We start from the raw sequence: 23303 nt of genomic DNA on the forward strand, positions 1-23303 counted from the left end.
GAGCATTACCTCCCTCAACCTGCTGGTCATGGTGCTTTTGATGCAGCCCAGGATGCAGTTAGCATTCTGGACTGCAGGCACACAGTGCCAGGTCAGGTCAAGCTGCTTATCCACCAATGCCCCAAAATCCTTCCCCTCAGGGCTGCTTTCAATCCATTCTCCATCCAGCCTGTATTTGTGTTTGAGGTTACCCCAACCCAGGTGCAGGACCTTCCATTTGGCCTTGTTGAACTTCATGAGGTTTGCACAGGCCCGCATCTAAAACCAGGTCCCTCTGGGTGGCATCCCTTCCCTCCAGTGTGTTGATCACACCACACAGCTTAGTGTCATTGGCAAACTTCTGAGAGAGCACTCAATCCCACTGTCTGTGTCACCAGCAAAGATGTTAAACAGCGCCAGTCCCAGAGGAGCACCACTTGTCACTGGTCTCCACTTGGACATTGAGCTGTTGACCACAACTCTTTGAGTGCAACTACCCAACCAATTCCTTATCCACCGAGAGGTCCATCCATCACATTCATGTCTCTCCAGTTTGGAGACAAGGATGTTGTGCGGGACAGTGTTAAATGCTATAAATTTGTATTTTGTGATTTTTGGATCAGGTTAATTATCCTTTTTCATTGTCACTGAATGAGCCAAAAGCACTTCAAGACCTTTTTAATTCTCAAAGAACAGGTCTGTCCTAGCAAGTTTCACTTACAGCTTCCCACATGGACAGGGACATGCTGGTGTTGGAGTGAGAAATGGTATGTCACACTGAGTTGGTCTGGGAAACTGGATATATTACCTTAGCGTAGCTTGCCTGGCTGATAGAAGCTGAGCTATCTTCCATCGGAATTGATGCAATAGCAGTAAGTCTAGAGTACAATTCTGTAAGCTCATGGCAATTAAGGTAGCGTATTGAGATTTTTTTTTAAAATCTATATGCGGAAGTGTATTTTAGACCATATATTAGCCACCTGTTACTCCCTATTTTATTAGGTCCTTCTAGACTTCAAACACAGAGACTTTTTTTCTCTCTCACTTACCTTGAGCATTTTCTTTAAAACTATTTTTCCATTTCCTCATATTACTCTAAAGTAATAATATAATTTACATTTTCCTTTCTAAAAAGACTATAAAACATTTTATAACTACCTTGTAACCTATACCATGCTCATTTCAGCTGAACTGTAGATATATTTGGGGTTTGTTATCAACCACACATAGACACAATACATGTCACTTTTGCCTGTTGTAGTTAAATAGAAGACATTTTTCAAAAGCAGCAACCATACATCATAATAAAGTATTGAAAAATACTGTTTATGCTTGAAGTGCAAGGGCAAAATAGCTAGAATGTAATTACGTAAGTCGGATTATAGCCAGAACAATAGAGATAATATCCTTATTCCTTAAGAGAATGTACCATGCAGTCTTTATGACAAGTGGTCATTATTTCTTGGCTTTATCTTTCATTTGAAGGGTTGCAGTGCTCTAGCATCATACTGAGCTACTGCTGTACTAAAATAGTAATGTTTAGAATCTCCATTGAAGAATGCCTTGCTGTTGCTGCATAAATCCTATGTGAAGCCAGTCCCTGGTCCAAGGAGATTACAGTCAAAATGTTAGGCATGCTAACTTTTGTTTTTGTTGCAGGTGTTTAAATATTTGTATGTGTAATGCGTGCTTTGCTTCATGTTTTGAAACCCGTGTATAGTTCTGCTTACCTTGCACGTAAATGACACACACAGCTCAATTCCATCCATGGGCTACCTTAATAGCCTCATGTTGATGTTTACATATGTTAGGAGTACCGCTGTATTTCTATCAGGGCAACCATTAACTTACTGCTGTAAGCAAGTGCTCTTTTGATTTGCATTGTACACAGAAGCCTAGCACTGATTTTAGGCTCATGCAAGAATTTCTTCTGAAAGTATGACATTTCAGTAGAATTACTTTGTTCAGTAAGGACCCAGTGACTGACTGCAGCTTTGACCTGCTGAGTTCCCAGGTTTGCAGATACTGGAATTCTGCAGAAATGGTGAATTTGGCTCTGGCCCATGGTCTGGTAATTCACAGTGAAAGATGCTATGGTAGCTGCATGGATGACACAACCCAAATAATACACATAGTGTGACACCTGCAAGGAATGCAGAGCAGAGGAACGTCGGTGCCTGCTCCCCTTATGGCCTGGGTCCTGGAGAATTTATTAGTGGCACCCCATGGAAATAATTCACTCTGCTCAGCTGGTTGAACATCCCCATAGCTTTGGTGTGAAGTTGTGGAGTAGAAAGTCTGTCTGGCTCTGTACTTGGCCAGTCCAGGTTGCAAGTGTTACTGGATGAAATTCAGCTTTGTTTTTTCTTCACCTAAGCTGGTCCAGACCAGTGGATCCTGTTGGTAACTGAGGTTGTTTGTAGCCAACTGCTGTAGCCAAATGTGTCTGCATCCAGTGCGTGTTTAATATACAGCCTGGCTGCTGCTGTTACCCTGCGTTGCAGCAACAGCCTGCAGACCTAGAGTCTAGTCTGCTAGAGTAGATTGCGTTTCTTTTCATGGGGAAGAGCTATTGCAAAGTAAAGATGTGGTAAAGTCAAGTATTCCAATTTCAGCAGAATGTAAACTATGCAAAGGCAGCTCAGAAGAGAAATGGAGCTATCTTACGTAGTTCATCTTGCAATAAAATTAAAAGTTTGGCATTTGTCATGCCTTTGCTCACTATTTTAGAGAGAAGATACATTTTCAGGTGACTAAAGGAGGACAGCAATGTCTGAAATAAGAATTAATTTTAAGAATAATTGTTCTAATGACATCTAAAGATGTCATTTAACCCTCCAAGTTTTAAGAATTCAAGGAGGGGCTGAGAAATACAATGATGGATTTCCTGTGGATTCCTGTCCTCAAAAAGGTAGATTTCTGAAAATATTCTATACTGGTGTTATTTGAAAAAGCACTTGCTCCCACCCTGACTATTCCTTCCTTTGCCACTGGTAGAGAAAGAACTGTTTCCTTGAACAGTGAATACATTCTGTGACGCGTTGATCCTCCTTAATTCTGGAGATAATGCCTTCTTCCTTCTTTGAACAGTTAGCTAAAGAACAACATATCCAATCTGAAAATTATTCAATCTTCAATATCCTGAGTAATGGAGAGATTGAGTGCAGCAACTCTCTGGAAGATGACTGTGATACAGAGATTCCTGGACAGGCACTTATCTACCGCCCTGCTCGTCAGCACATTTATTCCATCTTGTTGGAATCTGGAAAAGGTAAAGATTAAACTCATGACACCATTATTCAAGTATACTTTCAATTTTGAAATAGGACATTTTGAATTTGTTGTTTCATTGGCTACATCAGCATTGCATTTGTGATAAAAATTTTGGGCAGCTGAACTGTACTTCTTAGGGAATCAAGTGAAAATGTGACTGAAATTGTGGGCAATTTTCTGCATGCTGTTCCATTTCACTGCTTTGAAAGTAATTTTTGAAAAATGGGGTTTTTTTTGTCTTGTTAGTTGGGAAGTTGTGAAAATTGTTAATGATCAAAACATTGAGGAAAACAATGATCATTGGAAGATGTTTATAAGTTTAAGAGGATATGATACCTTACATTGGTAAGTGTGGCTCCTGGTGAATTAGTGAGTTGTAATACACTTTTGCAGAACAATAATGCACTTTTAAAGTTTTAGCTTCTATTGATTTCAAGTCTGCTTTTTAAGGACAGTCAAATATAGTTACTGTAATCATACAAATGCAAGTAGTCATGCCAGCAATTATTAGTTCTATCATCAAAGTGGAAGAAAATGTGATTTCTTTATCCAGTGGTATACACAGATTCCATAGCAGGTACACATATCAGTGCTTCCATTAATCTGCTTTAAGACACGGAGTTCTTTATTCACAAATTTGGATGAATTTCATGTTCTTAAGACTTCCCTTAGCTAGCTGTTATCTTTACAATGTCTTTTAGGCAGTGAGTTGAAAATTAAAAAATGTACTGAAGTTTTATTCTTTTTGATGTGTTGATTTCCCCATGGTAATCACTTTACATTTTATTGATGAAAGTGCTCTGCCATCAAACCTCATATTCAAAATATTTGCTTAGACAGGCACAGAAAGGTAATTAAGTACATGACTTCCTTCAGCAACCAGAGGCTGAAGTTGTGCCATATTAGGAAAAAAAATAGGAAAAACTGAATCAGAGTTTATATTGCCATTTGGAGAGAGTAACAGAAATCTCAGCAGTAATCATGCACATCTGTCATTTTTCATTTTTCGGCCTACTGCCTCTACATTTTGTAAATAATTATAACTTGTTTGGGTTTTGTTTATTCCTCTAAGCAGCAGGATACTCATTGATGTTTTCAGGAACACCAGACCAAAATTTCTAATTAACAATTGTTGCTGCAAGATGACAGGGAGAGTAGGCAGGTTTGCATTTGTGTTACAGTGGGTTTTGTGCTTGGAAGAAGATTAGTATTGAAATACGGAAACATTCATTTAGAATCATATTGAAAATGAAATTTGAATGTGAAAGTTGTCTTCTTTTAAGCACATGATTTTAGAATAAAATCACAGATAGCATGTATTATTTATTCTCAGTTCATGCTTCAAATTCCAGAGAGCAAATCTGAAGCAAATCATAGGCACCCTCAGTCCTTAACCCTTCCAGAAAGGTAGGTGGAGTGTGTCTGCATGGACACCTCTATTAAATCTGCGTTTTTAGTGCCTGTGTCTACCTCTAACTGCTTAAAGCAGTCATGTCACTTCATGTCACTTCCCAGTAGTTCATGGGTTGTTTTTTCATATCAGTGTATAATTGCTTCTAAGTCAAGGGTGTAGATCGTTAGTCAGAGTCTGTATTGGAATTCATAAGTAAGCATAAACATTATTTTTTATGGATTCACTGCTAGACCTACAAGGAGGTTTTGTTCTTTACAAAGTCAGTAGAATCCTTTGCCAGTTTCCCTTAGATGAGGTCAAGTTGACTGTTTTTTGTAATTTGATGAGGGGTAAGATGGGAAGAAGTAACCTATACTGCATGTAGGTTGTGGAACCAGTTAAATTAGTCCATGTGGAGTCTGCTGCCATTGTGATACAGCTGCTGATGTAGCACATTTGAAGCTAACTTGACTAATTGTGCAATGTTCCAGCTTGCAGTGGTGACATATGCATTAATAATCCTCTTTTTTATTCCTTAAGATCCCTCAATTACAATGTGTTGGAAACTGATCTCTTTGCAGTTTGCAAATCTGTTTTATTTACTGTTGTCTGTCAAAGCAGCCAGCATTTATTAAAAGCAGTGGTTACAGTTTTAGTAAGAACAGGTTAAAAATAATGTAAACTTTTCCTCTACCCTGAAACAAGAGAGTGTTAGTTTTCAGTGTCTAGATTGAGGTTTTCAAGGGTGCCTAAGAGACCCAGAAATCCATAGAAGCAGGATGTCTTATCCTTTGAAAGCATTGGCCTAGACCATGCCACTTTGCCTGAAGTCATAGTGGGATAAGTGCTTCTTTTGCTGTCAGTGCCACTTTAAGTAATTCTCTTGCACAGCCACTCCCTTCAGTCCCTGTGCATCCTCTCAGTTGTGCTGGTGCAGCTGTTTGTGCAGCTGTGTGGTGGCCTAGTTTGAGAAACTGAAAATAGCCTCTCTCTCTCTTCCCTGCCTTTCCTGCAGTCAGGTAACTAACCTGGTTCTGTTTCCCCATCGGACTCTGTGTAGCCACAAACAGCTGTGGTGAAAGATGGTGAGGGAATGGCAGGGAGTGGGAATGAGCAGATCAGTGGCCACCTGTAAAAGTTTGCAGTGCTGCTGGAAGAATGGCTCATGTAACTATGTCTTTGGTAATGTTGGATGTATGGTAAGCATGTGTGTATCTTTACTCATGGAAATGTTGCAAAATTGCAGACTTTGTTTTGACCCTACAAAAATAAATGGGGTGTTGATGGTCTTTCTGAGAACATGCCATTTGTTGCCTGTGTATTTTAAAAGCATATTTATAATTAATTGAGTTATTTCTGATCATTATGTGAAATATTGCATATAGTGACATAAATTGTCAAGTTTTTGGTATCTTTGCTAGAAAAACAGTACTTTTGGGAAAATTCAAGTAGAAGGAGAAATAGCAGTAAATAATGCACCTTAATAGGCCAGCCAGACTCTTTCTTTTGTGTGCAAAGAGTTCAGAACAAAGCCAGCAAGTTTTGGCACTAGTGCAGTCCATGGAAATACCTGCACCTGTGTGACCATTGCCAATTAGGAGGTTATGTAATATAGCCTAAGCCTGTGGCCAGCTCCTGGAAGTCCTGGCATCACTCCCAGTTCTAACATTAGCAGGCCAGACTGATCCTTGCTTTGACACTGTCAAAAACAGGCAGTTAGCAGAATTTTTGCCAGTTGTCACCAGTGACCACTCAGGAGGTCTGGCATTGTTGCAGGTGTAAAGGAACACACATAACAGTGTTTTCCAGCTGTCTCATGTTTTGGAGTTTTGCACATAATTGAAGCTTTCTTTAGGCTGCCTAAGCATTGCATCCCCGAGTCATTCAGAATATATTTAAGCAAAGGAGCTAACTGCTATTTTTTGAGTTTCAGTGGTGATATTCTATATGTGCATTGTGGAGAAAAAAGTTTGAAAATTGGTGGGGTTTTTTCCAAAGATATTTCCATGCAGGGAGGGTTGGCATTTAGCAGTCATGTATCCATTTTGTTCTTGGTATGTTAATGTGCTGTCAGTTTGCAGGACCTTCCTTGCAGCTCTATTTATTTGGCAAGTTATGTGGACAGTATTATACTTTTGTTACTAATGGTCTATAATAGTGAAAAGCACTCAGCTGATGTGGTGCTGTGTCCTGTACCTACATTCACACACATCAAAAGAACAGAACTATAGACCTCCTGTTGAATTCTTCTTTTTCACTGTGCTTGAATTCAATAGGTGATACTTTATTTCACTGGTATTTAGAATCAAGGCACATTTTGATAAGTCAATCTGTGAACTGTGAAACTCATAAAGAGTGATGCTCCCCACCAGCTTCCTCTCTGCAATGCTTTTCTATTTCCATGCTTCCTCCTAGCTCTTCAGCTTCTCCTCATGTTCTTGACAACTCCATCCTGCAATATACAGTGTTCCTAAGCATGTTCCCTATTGCCTCCTTCTCTTCCCAAATACCATCTACCTTTTTTTTCCTCAGTTCTAGCTCTTCTGCAGCTACTTAGGTATTGATTCGCCATCCAGTTTGTTTGGATACAAGAAGTTGACTTTCCTGCCTTTCCTTCAGTTGTTGCCCTAATAGGATCCCTCTGTCAGCTGAGTCACCAGTTTCACAAAATGTTTAGGTCTTTAATCCATTTGAAATCACTTCTCCTTTGTCAGATTTAGTTGAAACAGAGCAGTGCATCTATGAATTCATTATAAGACAGATGTCCTAATTGTATTAGGTTTGCTTCCTTAAGAAGCCAGGCTAAAATTTGGGAGGCTGCACAAGCTGAATAAATTGAATAAAGCAGAATAATCTACATACTAACTCTTAAAACAGAATGCTAAACCATCAGAATGTTTCTGAAAGTGACTTTGGGATATTAAATTGGAGAGTTTTGTTCATGAAATAGCATTATCATAGACAATGATTTATAATCAAGATGTGAGACTATTCAGCTACTGGAATGTACAGTTTAAGGCAATTTTTTTCCTCTGGAGTAGGCATTTTTCATTTTATTCTTTTGAACAATGGAGCATAGCAAGCCATCTGTTGGTTGTTCAGTCCCTCACATTTATTGGGAGTTTGTGCTGCAGGTCCGTGGGTAAGGAGGGAAGGTTGTAAATCAGATTTTGTCATGTTCTTTTCCCCCTCTCTTATCCCTGACACTAGAGCTCCATCTGAGGTATATATACCATAGCACACTACTCATTCATGCCAAGTCATCTCCAGCATGGATCTATGGACGAGATCAGGAAACTAATGTGACAAAATGTTTTTGGGGTGGAGAAGGGAAGGACAATGTTGGAGAGATTGGTTTGGTTTGTTTTAAGTGAGGTGAAGTTTTTGGTTAGGGTTCACAACGTGGCATCAGTAATACTCATGCAGTAAATTGCAAGGCGATTGGAATTGATGATACAAGATGGGAGTTTTTAACAGTGACTTCAATACTGCCTGAGAGCTGGAAGGAATTAGAGATGCAATTCCGTGAATCCGGAAAGGGACAAGCGAAGGGAAAAAAAGACTTGAAAACACTACTTCAAGTGCCCAGGACTAGCTAAACCTGTTTAATTCATGCTGTTTACCAGATTATGTAGTGGAAATGTAGGGCACTGTGACTTGGTTACTGTAAGTGAAATCTGGACAGAATGCAGAAGTGCCATTTATAGCAACAATGATTCTAGATTTGTTTGGGTTTTCTATGAAGACTTGCATTGGAATGATTGTGAGCTGTCTGTTGTAAATTGGCTAGACTGCATTTCAAAGATTCTTAAATGTTTGGGTTTTTTTCTGAGGATATTTTGTTTGCTTTGTTTGATTGGTTTTGGTTCTTAAGCATCAAGCAGTTAGATGCACAACTCAAGCAGTGAAATATTTAATTTAAGAGGTACCTTACTCTAGTGAGGGGCAGAGCAGAGCTGAAGTTAGTGACTAGGAAGCCACTTGAGCTATGATGCATAAACAACCCTTTATACTAGGTAAAAGGTCTGGAACAATGGGCTGTAAAAGCTCTGCATTGGTTGTTGGGATGACTCCATTGCTGTCAGCTTTCAAATAGCCATCAGGACCTCCTTATAGAGATTTTGGCTCAAACCCTGACACAGGAAATGTCAGGGCAAGTGGGGAGGTGAATCATATTAAGCACTGCCTGCATATGTGGCAGTGTGATAGTTCTCAGTGAGAGACTGAGGTAGCTCCTGTGGGTCCTTAAGCTATGCCAGATGCCTCCACAGCTTCCTGAACTGTCTTGGAATGGGAAGACCTGAAACTTATTTTTTGTCTGCAGTTCCCAACTCCAAACTCATGTTTATAGTACATAATTGAAACTCTCTTCATTTGTTCTGATGATTTGTCATAAAGATAGTAAAGCTGTTTTTTCTTGGCTTGTTTTCAAAGAAGCTGAGCAAACAAGTCATTATGAATGGCCTTCTATTTTCTTTAAAATCCCAGTCACAACTGCTTCCCATTGTTACACTAGTGTCACTACTTGCATATGACTTACTGATCCAATTCTGTCTCTTTTAGGTGGAGCCTATCCTTCGGTAAAAGAGTGGTTTGTCTATTTTGGAAATCCTCTCAAGCAACCAGAGCTGATACAACCTGTACAGCCTTCTGTTCCAGGTAGAATAAAAATGTGTTTAAATCTCAACTGAAAGAATGACTTCACTGAAATCAGGTTATCATCTATCTATCTATCTATCTATCTCTGTCATCATCCTATATTAGATAAAGAATCCAGAATGTCTGTAAAGAACAAGGAGCTAAAGTGACTGAAATTGCTTATAATTACCTTTTGTAATTACAATAGGATTCAGCTTTGAACTACATGTTATTGCTGTGTCTTGTTAAACCCAGTGCTAATTCAAACATCAGTTTTAAAATGCAAACAGTTTAATAGAGGTTATAAATACTGCTCTGAGGCCAGAATAAGTGGTCTGTAGGGCCGTAGTAAAATTCTTCTGCTAAGCAGTTTGGCAGAATGTGTTAAAGAGACTGGTGGAGTCTCTTTAACAAGAGATCATCTGTGACAACCCAAGAAGAGATTGCAGCTTTCAATAAAAAAAAAATTAGGCTATCTGTTTCTATGAAGCTGTTTCTATTGTCTTAAAGCCTCAAGTGTTTTGTGTAGTTTTATCTTCTTGCCTTTGGTAAAGAACACATTCATGAACACTCTTAGTGAAAATAGGGTTATGAGGAATGTGTTATATTTATGAGGTAATATCATACACTTTAATGAAAAGGCCAGGCACTGTATATGTCACTAAGTTGTATCATGCAATACAAGTTTAGGATGGGAAATAAACAGTACTGTATCAATTTTGTTATTTCAGAGGGAAAATTGCTTTAATTGTTCATTTGTCCATGCTGTTGTGTTGTCTTTACTCTCACAGCTCTCTCTCTCTGTCTGCTATCGTGTGGATCTGCTGCTCAGAGGTTTTTTTAGTCTTTCATATGAAATGAATTAGTTCTGTTGATATACAATACCATTGATATCTTGCTGAGAAAAGTTACTACTACTCAACTTTTTGAGAGTAATTACCAGTGCTTCTTCCCTCAGCATCCAGAGCTTTCCTGTTCTGGTCTGGTCTGAATCCAGATTTGGAAGAAGTTGAAATTCATGCACTTTTTTATAAGTTTATAGTAAATTTTCTTTTAAGGTGTCCTAAGATTGTACATTTATCTTCATCTTTGAAATGTGTATATTTAATGAGAGTCTTCAAATTCAAGGGTGATGAAAAACCAGTTGCTCTTTAGTTATCAGCCTTTTCAGAATCCTTTTTAAGGGGCTGTTTGGAAAGAAATGAATTATATAGACAAAGTACAAACAGGATTTCATTTGATATACAGTAGCTTCACTGTCCAGTACTGCAATACAATATTAGGAGAATGATTTTCTAACTGGCTTTATGATAGCATGTTAAAAATTACTGTGAAATGTTCCATGTGCGTATGAAATGCAGGGTAAAAATGTCCTGTATAACTGCTTTATTTTAGTGTACAATGATCTGGGAACATGCATTTGTAAAACAAGGAAACAAAACTCAACAAAGCATAAACCTAAATAGTTGCATTTCAAATTGCCTAGCAAATATGCTGTATTTATTATTGTGAAGTTTTCCATCCCAGATAGGATTGTTCCTTCTTTCCTTTCTGGGGAGGAATCCACTTAATCTTATGTACTCTGGTTCTATAGCTCTGCAGACATGCTGCACATAGAACCCACCTTCATGTTGACAATAAACAGGACTTAAAATCACTGTGTTTGTTTGTTTATAGCAACCACATAAGTGGAGTTTATAAAAACAGAATCTTCTCAGCCATAATCTTTACTAACTCAGTAATGAAAGGCTGTTCAAGCAGACTATTAAAAAAAGGGAGGAGGACTTTTAGTGTTTATTTTTAGTGCTCTGTTGTCATTCCTTCAGCGAACAAATATTTTTCTAAAATTTTTGCAGTCCATATTTGTATGCCTTACATTCGCTCATGCGTCTTTTATTTTCCACAGCATGACTTTCTAATTCACCAAATAAGGTTCTCAACAGCACATCACATTTTTCAGACAGGAATCATATTTAGAGCTAAATTTAAAGAAGTTGTTACAGGAAGTTAGAGTTCAAAGCTGTCAGTCAACATCAGGTTACTCATAAAGAGACAAAAACTTTACCAAAAACCTATTTGGAAAAATCACAGGTGCAATTAATTTGGGAAGGTTCTTTTTATGTTTTTGAAAAAAACTTGTACATTTATCATCAAAACTACCTTAGAACTGTACTGAGAATATATGGAAAATCCTAATTCTTTTGAATTTGGATTTGGATTAAAAAGTCTGAAGCAACTATGAACTTTGAACTATAATGTACATAAAGATAAATAGTTTAAATTTTGCATTGATCTTTTTTGTGTGTGTATAAAACAGCAGAACTGCCTTTCAGATGGAGAGCTTGTAGGTGACAGATTAAATATTAGCTGTTTTTAGAAAGTGAAATATCAAATCGTAAAGGCAGGATGGCAAGTAAGATGATAGCTTAAAATATATTTAAAATACAGTATGTATTCTCTCGATGTGTTTTTCTTGAGAGACAGTTCTGAATTAGCATCTGTGCTTGCTCACATTCTCTTGTCTCTCTTTCTCCCTTCTGGAATGTTTCTTTTCAGTTGAATGAATGTGATCATGATGTTTCCCATTGGCAGAGCAGCACTTAAATTGATGTGGTGTCACCAAGAAATTAATTCTGTTAGAGGACCTGTAATACAAGAAAATACTGATTAAGACCCATATCTTGTGAGCATAGCAGATATATTTGACATGTGTGCAGTTTATATGGAACAGAAGAAGTTTTAAAGTCTTTCCTGGAAATGTATAGGTTCTGCTTTTTATTTTATTTCTGAAAATGTGTAGGATATTGTAGCTTCATACCACAGAGTTTGAATGTACTTTCAGTATTTTAGTCATTGCATCTTACAGGAATATAGCATGAATATGCTTGTGAATGCTGTCTCTGGAATGCTTTTTTAATGGTCATATATAATTGCTGTTTGGGTTTATGGCATCTTTAAAATTGACTACAGTTGCTGAGATGTTACTGCTGAGTGTTCCTAGCAGGTACATTTTTGTAACCTTGTCTTTATTGCTCAGTATTTGCATGAGTGTGTGAAAACAAAGAAGTGTTAAAGTACTATTACTGGTGTTACAAAGTAAAATTTCAATAGTCATTGCTTCAAATATACATGAATAGTTAATATTGTACATTTATATCTCTAAACACAATGATGACATATTGAAGGTTGGTATGAATGTGAGGATAACGTTTATATAAGCCTTGAGTTAAATGTTATCGTAGAATTAATGCATTCCACCACTTTTCCATGTATTGCATGTTCATAAATCAGTTATTCAATTTCAAACAAATGAAATAACTATTTGTGTTCCCTCGAAGTGTTTTTGTTTATCATGCTGCTTTCTATATGACAATGTCTTTAAATGTGGGAGTATAAAGGAAGAAGGTGAAAAGCTTTTTCTTCTAATTTGTGGGTTGTCTGTTTTTGTATTTAGGCAAGTAGTATCTCTTAACCTCCATGGAGGTCTTTGTGATGCTGCTTTTCTTGAAGTGCCTGAGTACAGTTTACATAGTACTGAATGTGGTTTCCACACAGTTTTGTGCATGTTGAGAATAACCATAAGTATATGCAGTGTTTGAGTAATTCATAGGAACTTGTGGCTCCTGTGACCCCAGTAGGATAGATAATTTTCTCATTACTAATTTTTACAGTAAAGATTTATCCATTATATGTATCTAAGTATGTCTTGGTGTGTTTTCCTTTTGTTACATAGTTTTGGTTGGTTTTTTAGGCTTATTTCGTAAATATATAGACATGTTCAGAATGTAAAATATTTCTCCTCCCTGTACTAGTAAATTTCTCTTTCAGGAATGTTTTCTAATTACTGTAAATAATGTAGTGAGGATGTAACTAGACCAGAGAACATTTTTGGAGGTCTACTGTGTATAAACTTAGGTGTGCTGTGGACTGTATACATGATGGGAGAGTCATTAAACTTCAGGGTCTTTGTGTCTTTGTTTTACTTACCTTTCATTTAAGGGTTAATGTAATGGATCAGTCTTGGATATTACATGTAATTTTAATATTTGTAGAAGAGATCCTTTCAGAAAAATAATGCCTTCAGCTGTTGCATTCAAAAGCAGACAGTGTAAAGTTTTTTTTCCCAGAGTAAATAACTCATGATTTGCCAGTACCTCTTTTTCCCAGGCACAAGTAGATATTTCCAAAAGTGTAAGAAACTGTTTATGGAAGAGATGTCTTGAATTTTTTGTTAGCTCTCTCAATATAGATATGTAATCTTGATTATTGATGTAGTTCATGGTTTTACTCTGAAGAAAGAAGGATTTCTATTATTAGTTATACCCCTGGATGCAAAAGAGAACTTTCCTTTAACTGATTCTTGGCTTATCTCTTTGCTTGCAGAAACCATCAGAACTATTTGAGTTTACCCATGTACAAATTGTCTCACACATCAAAGTTACTTAGCCTTGGGAGGAAAAGTTGACTCTATTTTGGTTTCATGCATATCATATTTGCTTTTCTTCCTGGAAGTTAGTCTCTGCTCTTCTTTTATTTCTTAAGGCAGCAATTACCAATATCCAAACCAGTAATTTGAATTTTACTGTACTGTCTGTACAGGCCCACTCACTGCCACTATTCGTGTTGTCTCTAGCCTGCATTTCTTCCTCCAATCAAGCAACTGGATTTTTTTCTTTAGATATCTATCTATATATATATAGATATAGATATATATATGTTTCCTTCAAAATAAGGTTAGAAATTTACAGATTGTATAACAGTACTTCTTTACATGGTTAAAACTTTTGGTAGGAGAGTAAGTCTTAAAAATAGTAAAAGAAACATCCATCAGGGAGATGAAGAAAGAAAATACTAACTTCTCTTCTAGTGTCCGCCTCTGCAAAGAATTAGTACCATTTGGTTAATGGGCTTTCCTGACTAAATAAACATTGTCTATGTAGATTTCAGCACCTTGTCACTTTAACCATTTATTATCACCAAGTGTTCCTAACTGGTCTACAGCTGCTGTGTGCCACATAAAAAAGGAAAAGGTGTTACCAAATGTAGCTTAATTAGTCCACATTTAAAATTCACACCTCGTTTTATTTAACTACAGAAGCAGCAGTACTTTATGGGAGGATTCTGTCTTTTATTGGGATTCCTTGGCATAACCAGGTAGCTGTTCTGTTATTTCACGTGCATTGGTGTTTATTTTGATAGCAGATTAATTGTAATTTAAATGGGGAGCAAATTTTGCATTCGTTCCCATGTGTCACAAATTGGGAGATGGCTACATGGGGTAAATATTAAGGATTTAAAACAGACAAGAATGGTACTGTAGAAAGCCTGGAAAGATACATTATTCATAACTGATGACAGTTCTTTTGTGTGTGTTTGCAAGTCTTTCATACAGTCACCTAGGAAGTGCAAAATACCAGATCACCTTGGGTTTTGTTCCCAAACTGAAACTCCCTGCAGAGGAGTCATACCAGCACCGGTGTTTTATGGAGAGTGCATGTTTGCTAGCAAGTGGCATAGGTGGCCAGTTTGTTCATTAAAACAGGTGATTATAAGAGAGACAGTGTGAGGATGCTTCAGGGAGCTCTGATACACTAACTCTAGGAGAGAGAGAGAAGAAACAGATCGGGTTGTTTTCTGCTGAATCACTATTTTATGATGAAGTGAACCTCATTTAATGCTGGGGATCCAAAAAGCAAAGAACACACTTGTAGGCCAGCTTTGTTCTTGCAGAGGTTACATACCTGCTGTCTCAAAGATGTTTGTATTGTTGTAACAATGGAATTCAGTCCACTCTGCTTAAACATGCTTGTATTCAATGAATTTTGTTTAAATTACAGGCCATATTTTTTCTGTTAAAACCTTTTCTTCAAATACGTTTTATTTTCAACTCTGTGGTCCTTGCAAGTGCCAAGAGCAGATCAGTTGTTTCAGATTGTAATGAGGTAGACATGTTTTATCTTGTTGATGTCAAAATAAAATAATGGATTTCTTCTGTAGGTGGAACACCTAATTTGAAAACACTGTGGTTTGCCAAAGGACCTGACGTGGAAAAGCAGCGCTATAGTACATTTCTGGCATGCTTTCACCTTCAAGATGAGATGGAAGAACTCCAAGCTCTAGAAGCACCTGTTGCAGGATTCTGCTGCTTGCTGGCCTATCTTATGGTGCAGGTAAGTGGGACAGTTGCTTTTTCTTCAGCTGTCAACCCTGATCAATGTGATTGACTAATAAACTGTTTCTTGCTAGCCTGCACTGGATTTTTCTCTTAATCTTTACTGTAGGCATAGTTGATCAAATATAATAGTACTGCATTACAGTGTTTTTAATAGCTCCATTTAACATGCACCATCCTGTTCAAGAAACACTTGAGTTTTTTAGTAGTTAATCATAACTCTCACATGCTCATGACAAAATCCCTTGGGCAGTTTAACAGAGTGTATAAACTGAGGGATTTCCCCTGCTTTTGGGGACCTGTTTGCAAATTAAAGCTGCTCTTTTTGCATTTCCTTTGTGTCATCAAAAGAAGACATTCCCTCAGGTGCCTATGCAGGCTGTGCAAACAGACAATATAAATATTTAGTCAGCTTTTACTACTTTTTCACACCATCTTGTCAATCTACTCATTTTCAAGCCAGAATTGAGGATATGGCTCTTCTCACTACATTCTGATTAACAGGGGATCATTAGGCAGCAGTTCTGTTGTAATTCCAAATATTTGGCAGCCTGCAGACTACTTTAATTGTAATAAAAAGGGACACAAGATTAAATACAATATTGCTTCATTATTTACATTTCTCTTAGGTATTTAATATATTGTCTGTACTTGCCACATTTCAAATGCTGATCTCACAGGTAGATCTGTGGATGAGAAAATTACAATGCTTTTATCTAATCTGATAAACTCTGCTTCACTTGAACTTACACTGAACTGCATTTTGTCTTTTGTTTTGCCTTTTCAGATTTCACTTTCCTCAATAACAGATTTATACTGGTGTGTGATGTATGAAAACAAGTTCTCCCTGACTTTTCCTTTCTTTTTGTGTTTACTCAAATTCAGACGATGCACCAAGGAAGTACATATGGGAATTATACAAATTATCTATGTAGCTCCTTTGTTTCCTCTTAAATTTTGTATAACAGAATATAAATTGAAAGGGTTTTGAAGATGAACCTCATTAAACCTCATTTCATGCCTTGTGGTTTCAATTCAGCAAGATACATGTCATGTACTTGGCTTTTAACATACTTGAAATGGTTTTCATATTTAGATATATGAAATCACTATTATAATTTTGATTTATGCATTGTGATATCCTGTACACCCTTTCATAACATGATTACTAAATTGTCTGAGAAGAGTTTGTTTAGTGGGACTAAGAAGAGGAATATCAGGATGGAACAGCTACAGAAATATAGATTTACTGAGCCTTGATCACAGCGTATTAATAAAACGGGAAAAAATGCTTGTCAGGGAAATGGTTTTCAGAATTTATTATCCAATGGCTACTGTTAAAAACAGAGATGGAAACAGTTTTGCAGCTCATGTTTTCAACAGGAATAATAGCAGAGAGATCATGCAAAAGGCTTGGTTTCATGGAGGGTTTAGTTTGATGGCAGTGTCTGTTTCTCAACACCTGTCCCAGTTTTTTTTCTGATTCTCTTTTGCCCTCTGAGTTGCTCTGATACAATATATTTGTGAACAAGACTGGAGAATCAGTTTGGAATAAAATGGTTTTCATTGCTGAATTGTTTTAAACTTTGTTTATTTCTCTGATATTGTCCATTTGTTCTCTTGGGGTGTTTGAGAGGAGGACGGGAGGGCAAGAGTGTCAGCAGCCGTGCTTTGAGCTGGCCATATTGCTTCCATTTGTTTTATAGCTGAGAAAACAACGCTTGTCTAACTGTGATCTAATTCTTGTCCTTACTTTACACTTGTTGTAAATTTGTGTTGGAGAAGGAAGGAAGGTGGATTCTTAGCTCAAATATATTTTAGGTTGAGCAATTGTAGGTTGGCTTGAAGCAGGCTAACATTTCCTTCAGCTCATGTGAGAGAGAATAAACTTCTCAAAAATTTCATACTTGTAAAAATTAGGTTTTTGCAGGAAGCAGCATACTGATCAACCCATCTGGCTTTCTCAAGATTTAGATGTATTTAATGAAAACTTCAGCTGCCTTTTTTTTTGTCCAAGAAAAAGATTCCAATAAACAAACGTTAGCTATGTAAAGAAAGTGTTGATTTGAAGAATATTTTTTTACAGTGAGGGTACATTTCAAATATCCTCTAAATCAAGAACAAAAATAGTGAAAAAATTGTGAAGTGATAGGTCTGTCTTTAAAGCTGGGAAATGAGTTCAAATATCAAACTGTGAAGCCTCCAAAGAAAGGGGAAGTTTCTCTTTTAATCTCTTATGGATTTGGAATAAGTCAGACAGTGGAATTGTGATAAGTCACCAAGTTTGGTTACTGAATAAAGTATCTCTCCAAAGAAGTGTTTTGATATTCATAAGTATTTTGGCTGATGTGCTCTGTTAGGGGCATTTTTTTTCTGTTTTACTTGCAAGCAATCTTTGATTTCCTTTTCTTAGGACAAAATTGTGCAGGTATTGAGAATTATTTTGTAGATGAAAGTCACTTTTTCTATTCCTTCAGTGTATAAAATGTGCAGGTTTAGTAAGCCTCTCTTGCTGCCATCTCCCCAAAGGTGACACCTGACTTGAATTACAGGGTGAAGTAGGGCCATTATCAGATCTTAGCAGACAGGTGGAGTTAATGAATACCAAGGAGCATTTTGAAAGCTTAAATTTTTTCTGATATCCCTCACATTCTTGTGCTTTATGCAAGATTTAGCAGCATTGTAGAGGGGAAAGTATTTTCTAGTGGGACAAGCAGCAGGGCCTGATTCTAAAAATATAAAATTATTTCTCAGTAGTGGTTGGGTAATTTTGTCTTGAAGAGGAAAGAATGAGCTACTCCTCCTAAGCAAATAAATGAATGACATAATTATAGATGGTTTCTTGGTGGGCTTTTTTTCTGTTGGATTACATCAATAGTTTTTTGTTACTTTTTCTCTCCTTCATTTTGTCTGTCACTTTTTCGTTTGTAATAGACTAAATATGAACTCTTAACATTCCCTGAAAATCAAGCTGTTAAAGGCAATGCAGAGTTTTAGGCAGCCTCTTAACTGTTTGTAAGCCCACAAGGCACATTTCCACATTTTGCAAGAGAAACCTTTCCTCAAGTTCCAGTTGATAAGGAATTGTGCTGCTTTATGGATTTCACTGCAGAGCCTCTTTCTAGCCTCACCAGTTTAACAGACGTGTGGTCTTGGTGCACATGTATAATCTGTAGTGTTCTCATAAGTGGAAGGAAGGGATCAGAGCTGGACTGGTACTGTCATGGAATCATCCCAGCTGGTCTCGAGGTGCTGTGTTTCTCCTGAGGTGACCATGTGCCTCTATAAAATCTTTCTAGACGATGCATTCGTGGTGGTTGTAATTGCACGAGGTCATTAATCTAAGTTTGATGTGCTTGAGCAAGAGGAGTCAATTTGCACAAAGTTCCTCTTTAGAGCCTTCAGATAATGTGTTGTTTTTTCATCTTTTTAGGTCAGTAGCCTCTCTCTGGAGGACTTAAATGCATTTGTGGCACTCATTCTCTGCCTCAAAGGGAAGTCAGCTGCTCAACTAGCAGGTCTGCAGGTATGGGCTGTATTCCTGTTGTGTAATACAAAGTAGTCATGGTAATGTGATAAATTTTTTTCAGTGTTCTACATTAATTTTTTTCAGATATGAGAACTAAGGGTCGTGGTAAATGTGTAGGATTTTAATGGGTTACATTTTATGTGAATACTTACATGGACAAGCACAGTTTCTATTAGTTGCAGTCCTAGGGTGAGCAACTTAGTCTCAGATTTCTTCCTTACTTAGCTTCCAGACTTCCATCTGATGAAAGATTTGTAACAGTGAATCCTGTCCTACAGCATTGCTTCATTCTTTTTTACTGAGGAGGACGGTGTTTTGGGACATAGGTTGTATGAAAGTCACTACATTAAATTAAATTTCAGTATTGCTACTTGAGGAGCAATATAAACATAATATAAACCTAACCAGAAAAAAATGTTAACTAATGCAACCTCCAGTGAAAACCTTTTGGATTATGCTATTCTATAATTATTCAGGAGTTCTTTTGAAGATTTTTTGTACACCATGCAAATCTGGTTTTTTCCTTTCTTATCTTCTTCAGTCCACATGTGGAAAGGCAGGTTCCTCCATAGTTATTGCAGTAGAACTGTTTAAATAGTTCTTCTTGCATATGGAAATATACAAGAGTATTTTCAATCTCATAGCTTGAAATTGTATTCAAAATACTAGCACTGTACAGCACAGACTGCACATGCCAATGGGTTGTTGTGGGTTTACATAAAAGTAAGTGGTAAAGGGTTAGAAATGGTTGGAACCTTAGTATATCTTCACTCTGTAAGTCTTGCTTATATTTCCAGGCAAGTCTGTTGTTTTGAACAGTCCATGTGAGAATTTTAAAAGTACATGGTAAACTAGCCACTCCATTTGTTTCTAGTGCACTGGGACCAAACCCAGTGTGATTCCGGTTTCATTATTCGATTCATTATAATAAAATAAAAGTCCAGGCTCCTATCTTTTTTTTCAAATTCATCATAAAATTGTTCTGCAGCTGATCAAGTGTTCAATCTGTGTAACAAAAAGGAAGCAGTGAAAGGAAGGTAGTATGGAAAACAGCAAAAATGTAGGATTTATTTCTGTCATAGGCACTATTGTGTATAGTGTTGCAGTCAATGTTGGGAGTATCATTATCAAGTCTGTGTCGTAGTCGTTCAGTAAAAGCATAAAGGAAACCAAGCCTAAGCAAGAAGTGTTGAAACAATTTGTTTATAGATGTACTTACAGGTATTATTGTGTAAGTTTCTAAAGTACTTGGAAGTTTATTCTGTTTGAATTAGGGGGTTTTGTGTGATTCATTTGTGTTGTGGTTCTATAAAAATATAAATCTGCGTGTTGCATCCAAACACTTAATATTGTATGCTATTGTAATACTGTATCAGCATTCTGCTAATTCAAAGTTGGTCACAAAATTCTGTAACTTTCCCCCTGAAGCTTATGGCAGATCAGTTGTGGGCATAAAGGTGTGTGAAATATGAAGCTGCTCTTGCAGTGTGTCACGTGTCACTCTGTGAAGTGGACAGTGTGTTGTTGGAATCGACCTATGTGTGCTATTGGCAGGTCCTTTCCAAAGTTCAGTCACACTGATGCTTATGTAAGCACTTCGTGCACTGTCACATAATAACTTCTGCTGTGCTACAACCCAACAAAACATTCATGTAGTGCAGTTGAAACTTTTGTATCAGGCTATTTCTAGGACATTTGCTCGTCTTATTCTATTAACATTCACAGTGCTGTCTTTGGTAATAGTTTGAGCCAGAAAAAATCCCGATGAAGGGAATAGTGAGGAAAGATTTTAGTCTCTTTCACTTCTGAGGTTGTGAATAGATAAATAACAGTTTCAAAACTTTCCCCTGTTGCCTTCAAATTAACCTCCCTTCCTGTGTTTTGATGACCTGGATTTCCTGGTGGAAAACAGTTCCTCTTTCTCAGTTTCTTGTGTATCTGTGTCTTGTCAAGCTATATCAAGAAAAGATGTTATGTTGTATTAATTGCCATAAAAATACTTTTTTCTCTTCATATATAAGCCACCTGTAATTTTGTGGAAGCACTGGGATCAGTTTCAGGATTTATATGAGGTTAATCTCACTTCAGAGGAAGAGCAAAGACTGGTCTGTTTCCCATTTCTGTGCTCCTGAAATGTGGTGTGTAGATGAGCTCAATGTCCTGGAAACTTTTTCTTGAGAGGACAGGAGACTAAATTAGTAGAATATCTTATGTAATTATTCTAAAAATAATGATCAATAAAGCAAGCTTTCTGAGCATTGTTATTCCAGCATCTAATTGTAAAGATTGCACCTCAGAGTAGTTTAAACTGGTTTTACTCATTACTGTGTTTATTTAATCGTCCTACAAGATAGAGTTATGCTGTTATTTTAATAGTAAATAGGATATCTGTAGGTATTTAATAGCTTAATGTTCTAGGTATTTGTGTTTAAAATTAAAGGATCCAGGTGCAATGAATTACACTAGTACATAGCTAATTAATAAAGGTGTTTATAGTAGAAAATCAAGAAGAGTTTAATATGTTTACCATACTTTTTATTCTCCACTGAAAGGTTAAAAGTGATCCCTAGAAACGATTTAATAACAGAGTTTTCAAGAAAGTTGAGTTAAACCTAGTCAGCATCTGCAAAATTTTATGAAGATGTTTGATCATTTGCCATTTTGGACTTAACACTATAGTATTATTTTAAATGTAGAAAAAATATGTTTACTTCTTGGTAGCAGTTCTGTGAAAAACACTGGTTTTATAAAAATAAAAAATCTCTGTTTCTGTAAAGGAGTCTATTAGCAAATATGATTTAGCAGAAAAAACTTAGCTTCCGCTGTGAAGTAAGAGAGAAAATGTAAATAGATCCTGTTCTTCTGATAGAATGAAGAGGGCGTTTCAGCCTTCACTTTCCAATCTGCTTTATAATATGCTGTCCATATTTCATAGTTAATCAGATCCATAAACCCACAAATCTATGAAACAAAAATGCCTACAGTTTGAATAAAGTGGGTTAAAGCCATAAAAAATATAGTTTATCTCATGCTGAAAGAAAGTGGGCTGCGGACATGTAACTACACTGTACATTAAATATTACTTTCCGAGAATAACAGTGTTTATACATGAAGATTTGATTATTTTTCAAGATCGATGGTTTCAAAATACCAAAATACGCACATGATAGAGAAGACATTTTTCTCCTGAGTTTTTTTCTAGTTTCTTTCTGCTGCCCCCCTTATATGGTAGATTAGCATTCTGCTTTGCCCGAGCCTCCCATAGAGCTTATACATAAGGTCAGAATTAAATTTTGGACCCCAGGTTGTCTATTTCCCTTCTTTCTATTTTAATCTGGTGTGTGGTGTTGGCAAAAAGCCCAGAGAACCATCAGTCTAACTTTGAGGTCGCTGCAGAGAAAAAGAGGCACCAGCAGTCATGCTTCTAGTCTTGTTTCTTGCATTGCACTGGCTCTGGTTGTTTACAAGTGCAATTACACGTTGGCTTTCACCAGTAATGCATGTAAAATTCTGCCCAAACAGGAAAGACCATACTGACTTATAAACACAAGTACATTTTTTTTCTAAGATTTCTCTAAATATGTGAATATATGAAAAATTTGTATTGGAGGTATAAAGCTCTGAGTCACATCTTTTGCCAAAGTTGTGCCCAAAGGTGAAATGGGGAAATTTGTTTAAAAAGGAAACACACCTGGAAATTGGCAGGTGAAATTTGCATCCTGTTAAATGCTTTTAGAAGTGAAATGTGTGTCAGAAAATATGAAATGAAAGTTAATAGCAGATGCAGGGGTGGACATGCATATCACTGCTGGAATTCATGGCATTTGCAAACTCTTTACAGCTTTGCCATAAAATGTCCCATTATGCCAGAATTTTCTGCTATGGAGTAATTGCATCTTTTGTACCACTTGTAAAAGGAACAGTTTGGCTCTGTATGAGGTGCAGGACAGTCAAGCACTGAAGTATATTTCTTCCATTTTTCAAGTGCTTTCAGCTACTTTAAATTATTACTGATACAAAATGAGCACAGTGAGTTTAGATCTTCAGTTGTATTCTCCAGAGAGTCTTTGCAACTTGATTGCAAATGAACTTTCACAAAATATGTATTAGGTATTATTTATTTAGCTTTTGGAATAATAATAAAAAATACTCAACAACCTAGTTAACTAGCATGACGGGTGGGAATGGCTTTAGCAAGAATTGTGGTTGCACAGAACCTCCAAGTATTTTCATTGTACAGTGTCATGAAAGAAAAATTACCTTGGCAATATATTATGCTAATATTGCACATGATATTTTTCTCTGAATATTTTCCTGAG

At 36.8% G+C, this 23303-nt stretch overlaps 1 protein-coding gene across 1 annotated transcript in view; it reads left to right on the plus strand.

Annotated features, from left to right (window-relative positions):
* Nucleotides 1-23303, plus strand: part of FAM120B (family with sequence similarity 120B) — a 47658-nt gene that overhangs the window by 2028 nt on the left and 22327 nt on the right. Inside the window, exons 2-5 of the mRNA XM_009073764.1 lie at nt 3070-3250; nt 9209-9304; nt 15281-15453; nt 18889-18981. Coding sequence (XP_009072012.1) covers nt 3070-3250; nt 9209-9304; nt 15281-15453; nt 18889-18981 — 543 coding nt within the window. The remainder of the gene's footprint in view (nt 1-3069; nt 3251-9208; nt 9305-15280; nt 15454-18888; nt 18982-23303) is intronic.

Source organism: Acanthisitta chloris, unplaced genomic scaffold (genome assembly GCF_000695815.1).
Source record: "Acanthisitta chloris isolate BGI_N310 unplaced genomic scaffold, ASM69581v1 scaffold204, whole genome shotgun sequence".
Taxonomy (NCBI): domain Eukaryota; kingdom Metazoa; phylum Chordata; class Aves; order Passeriformes; family Acanthisittidae; genus Acanthisitta; species Acanthisitta chloris.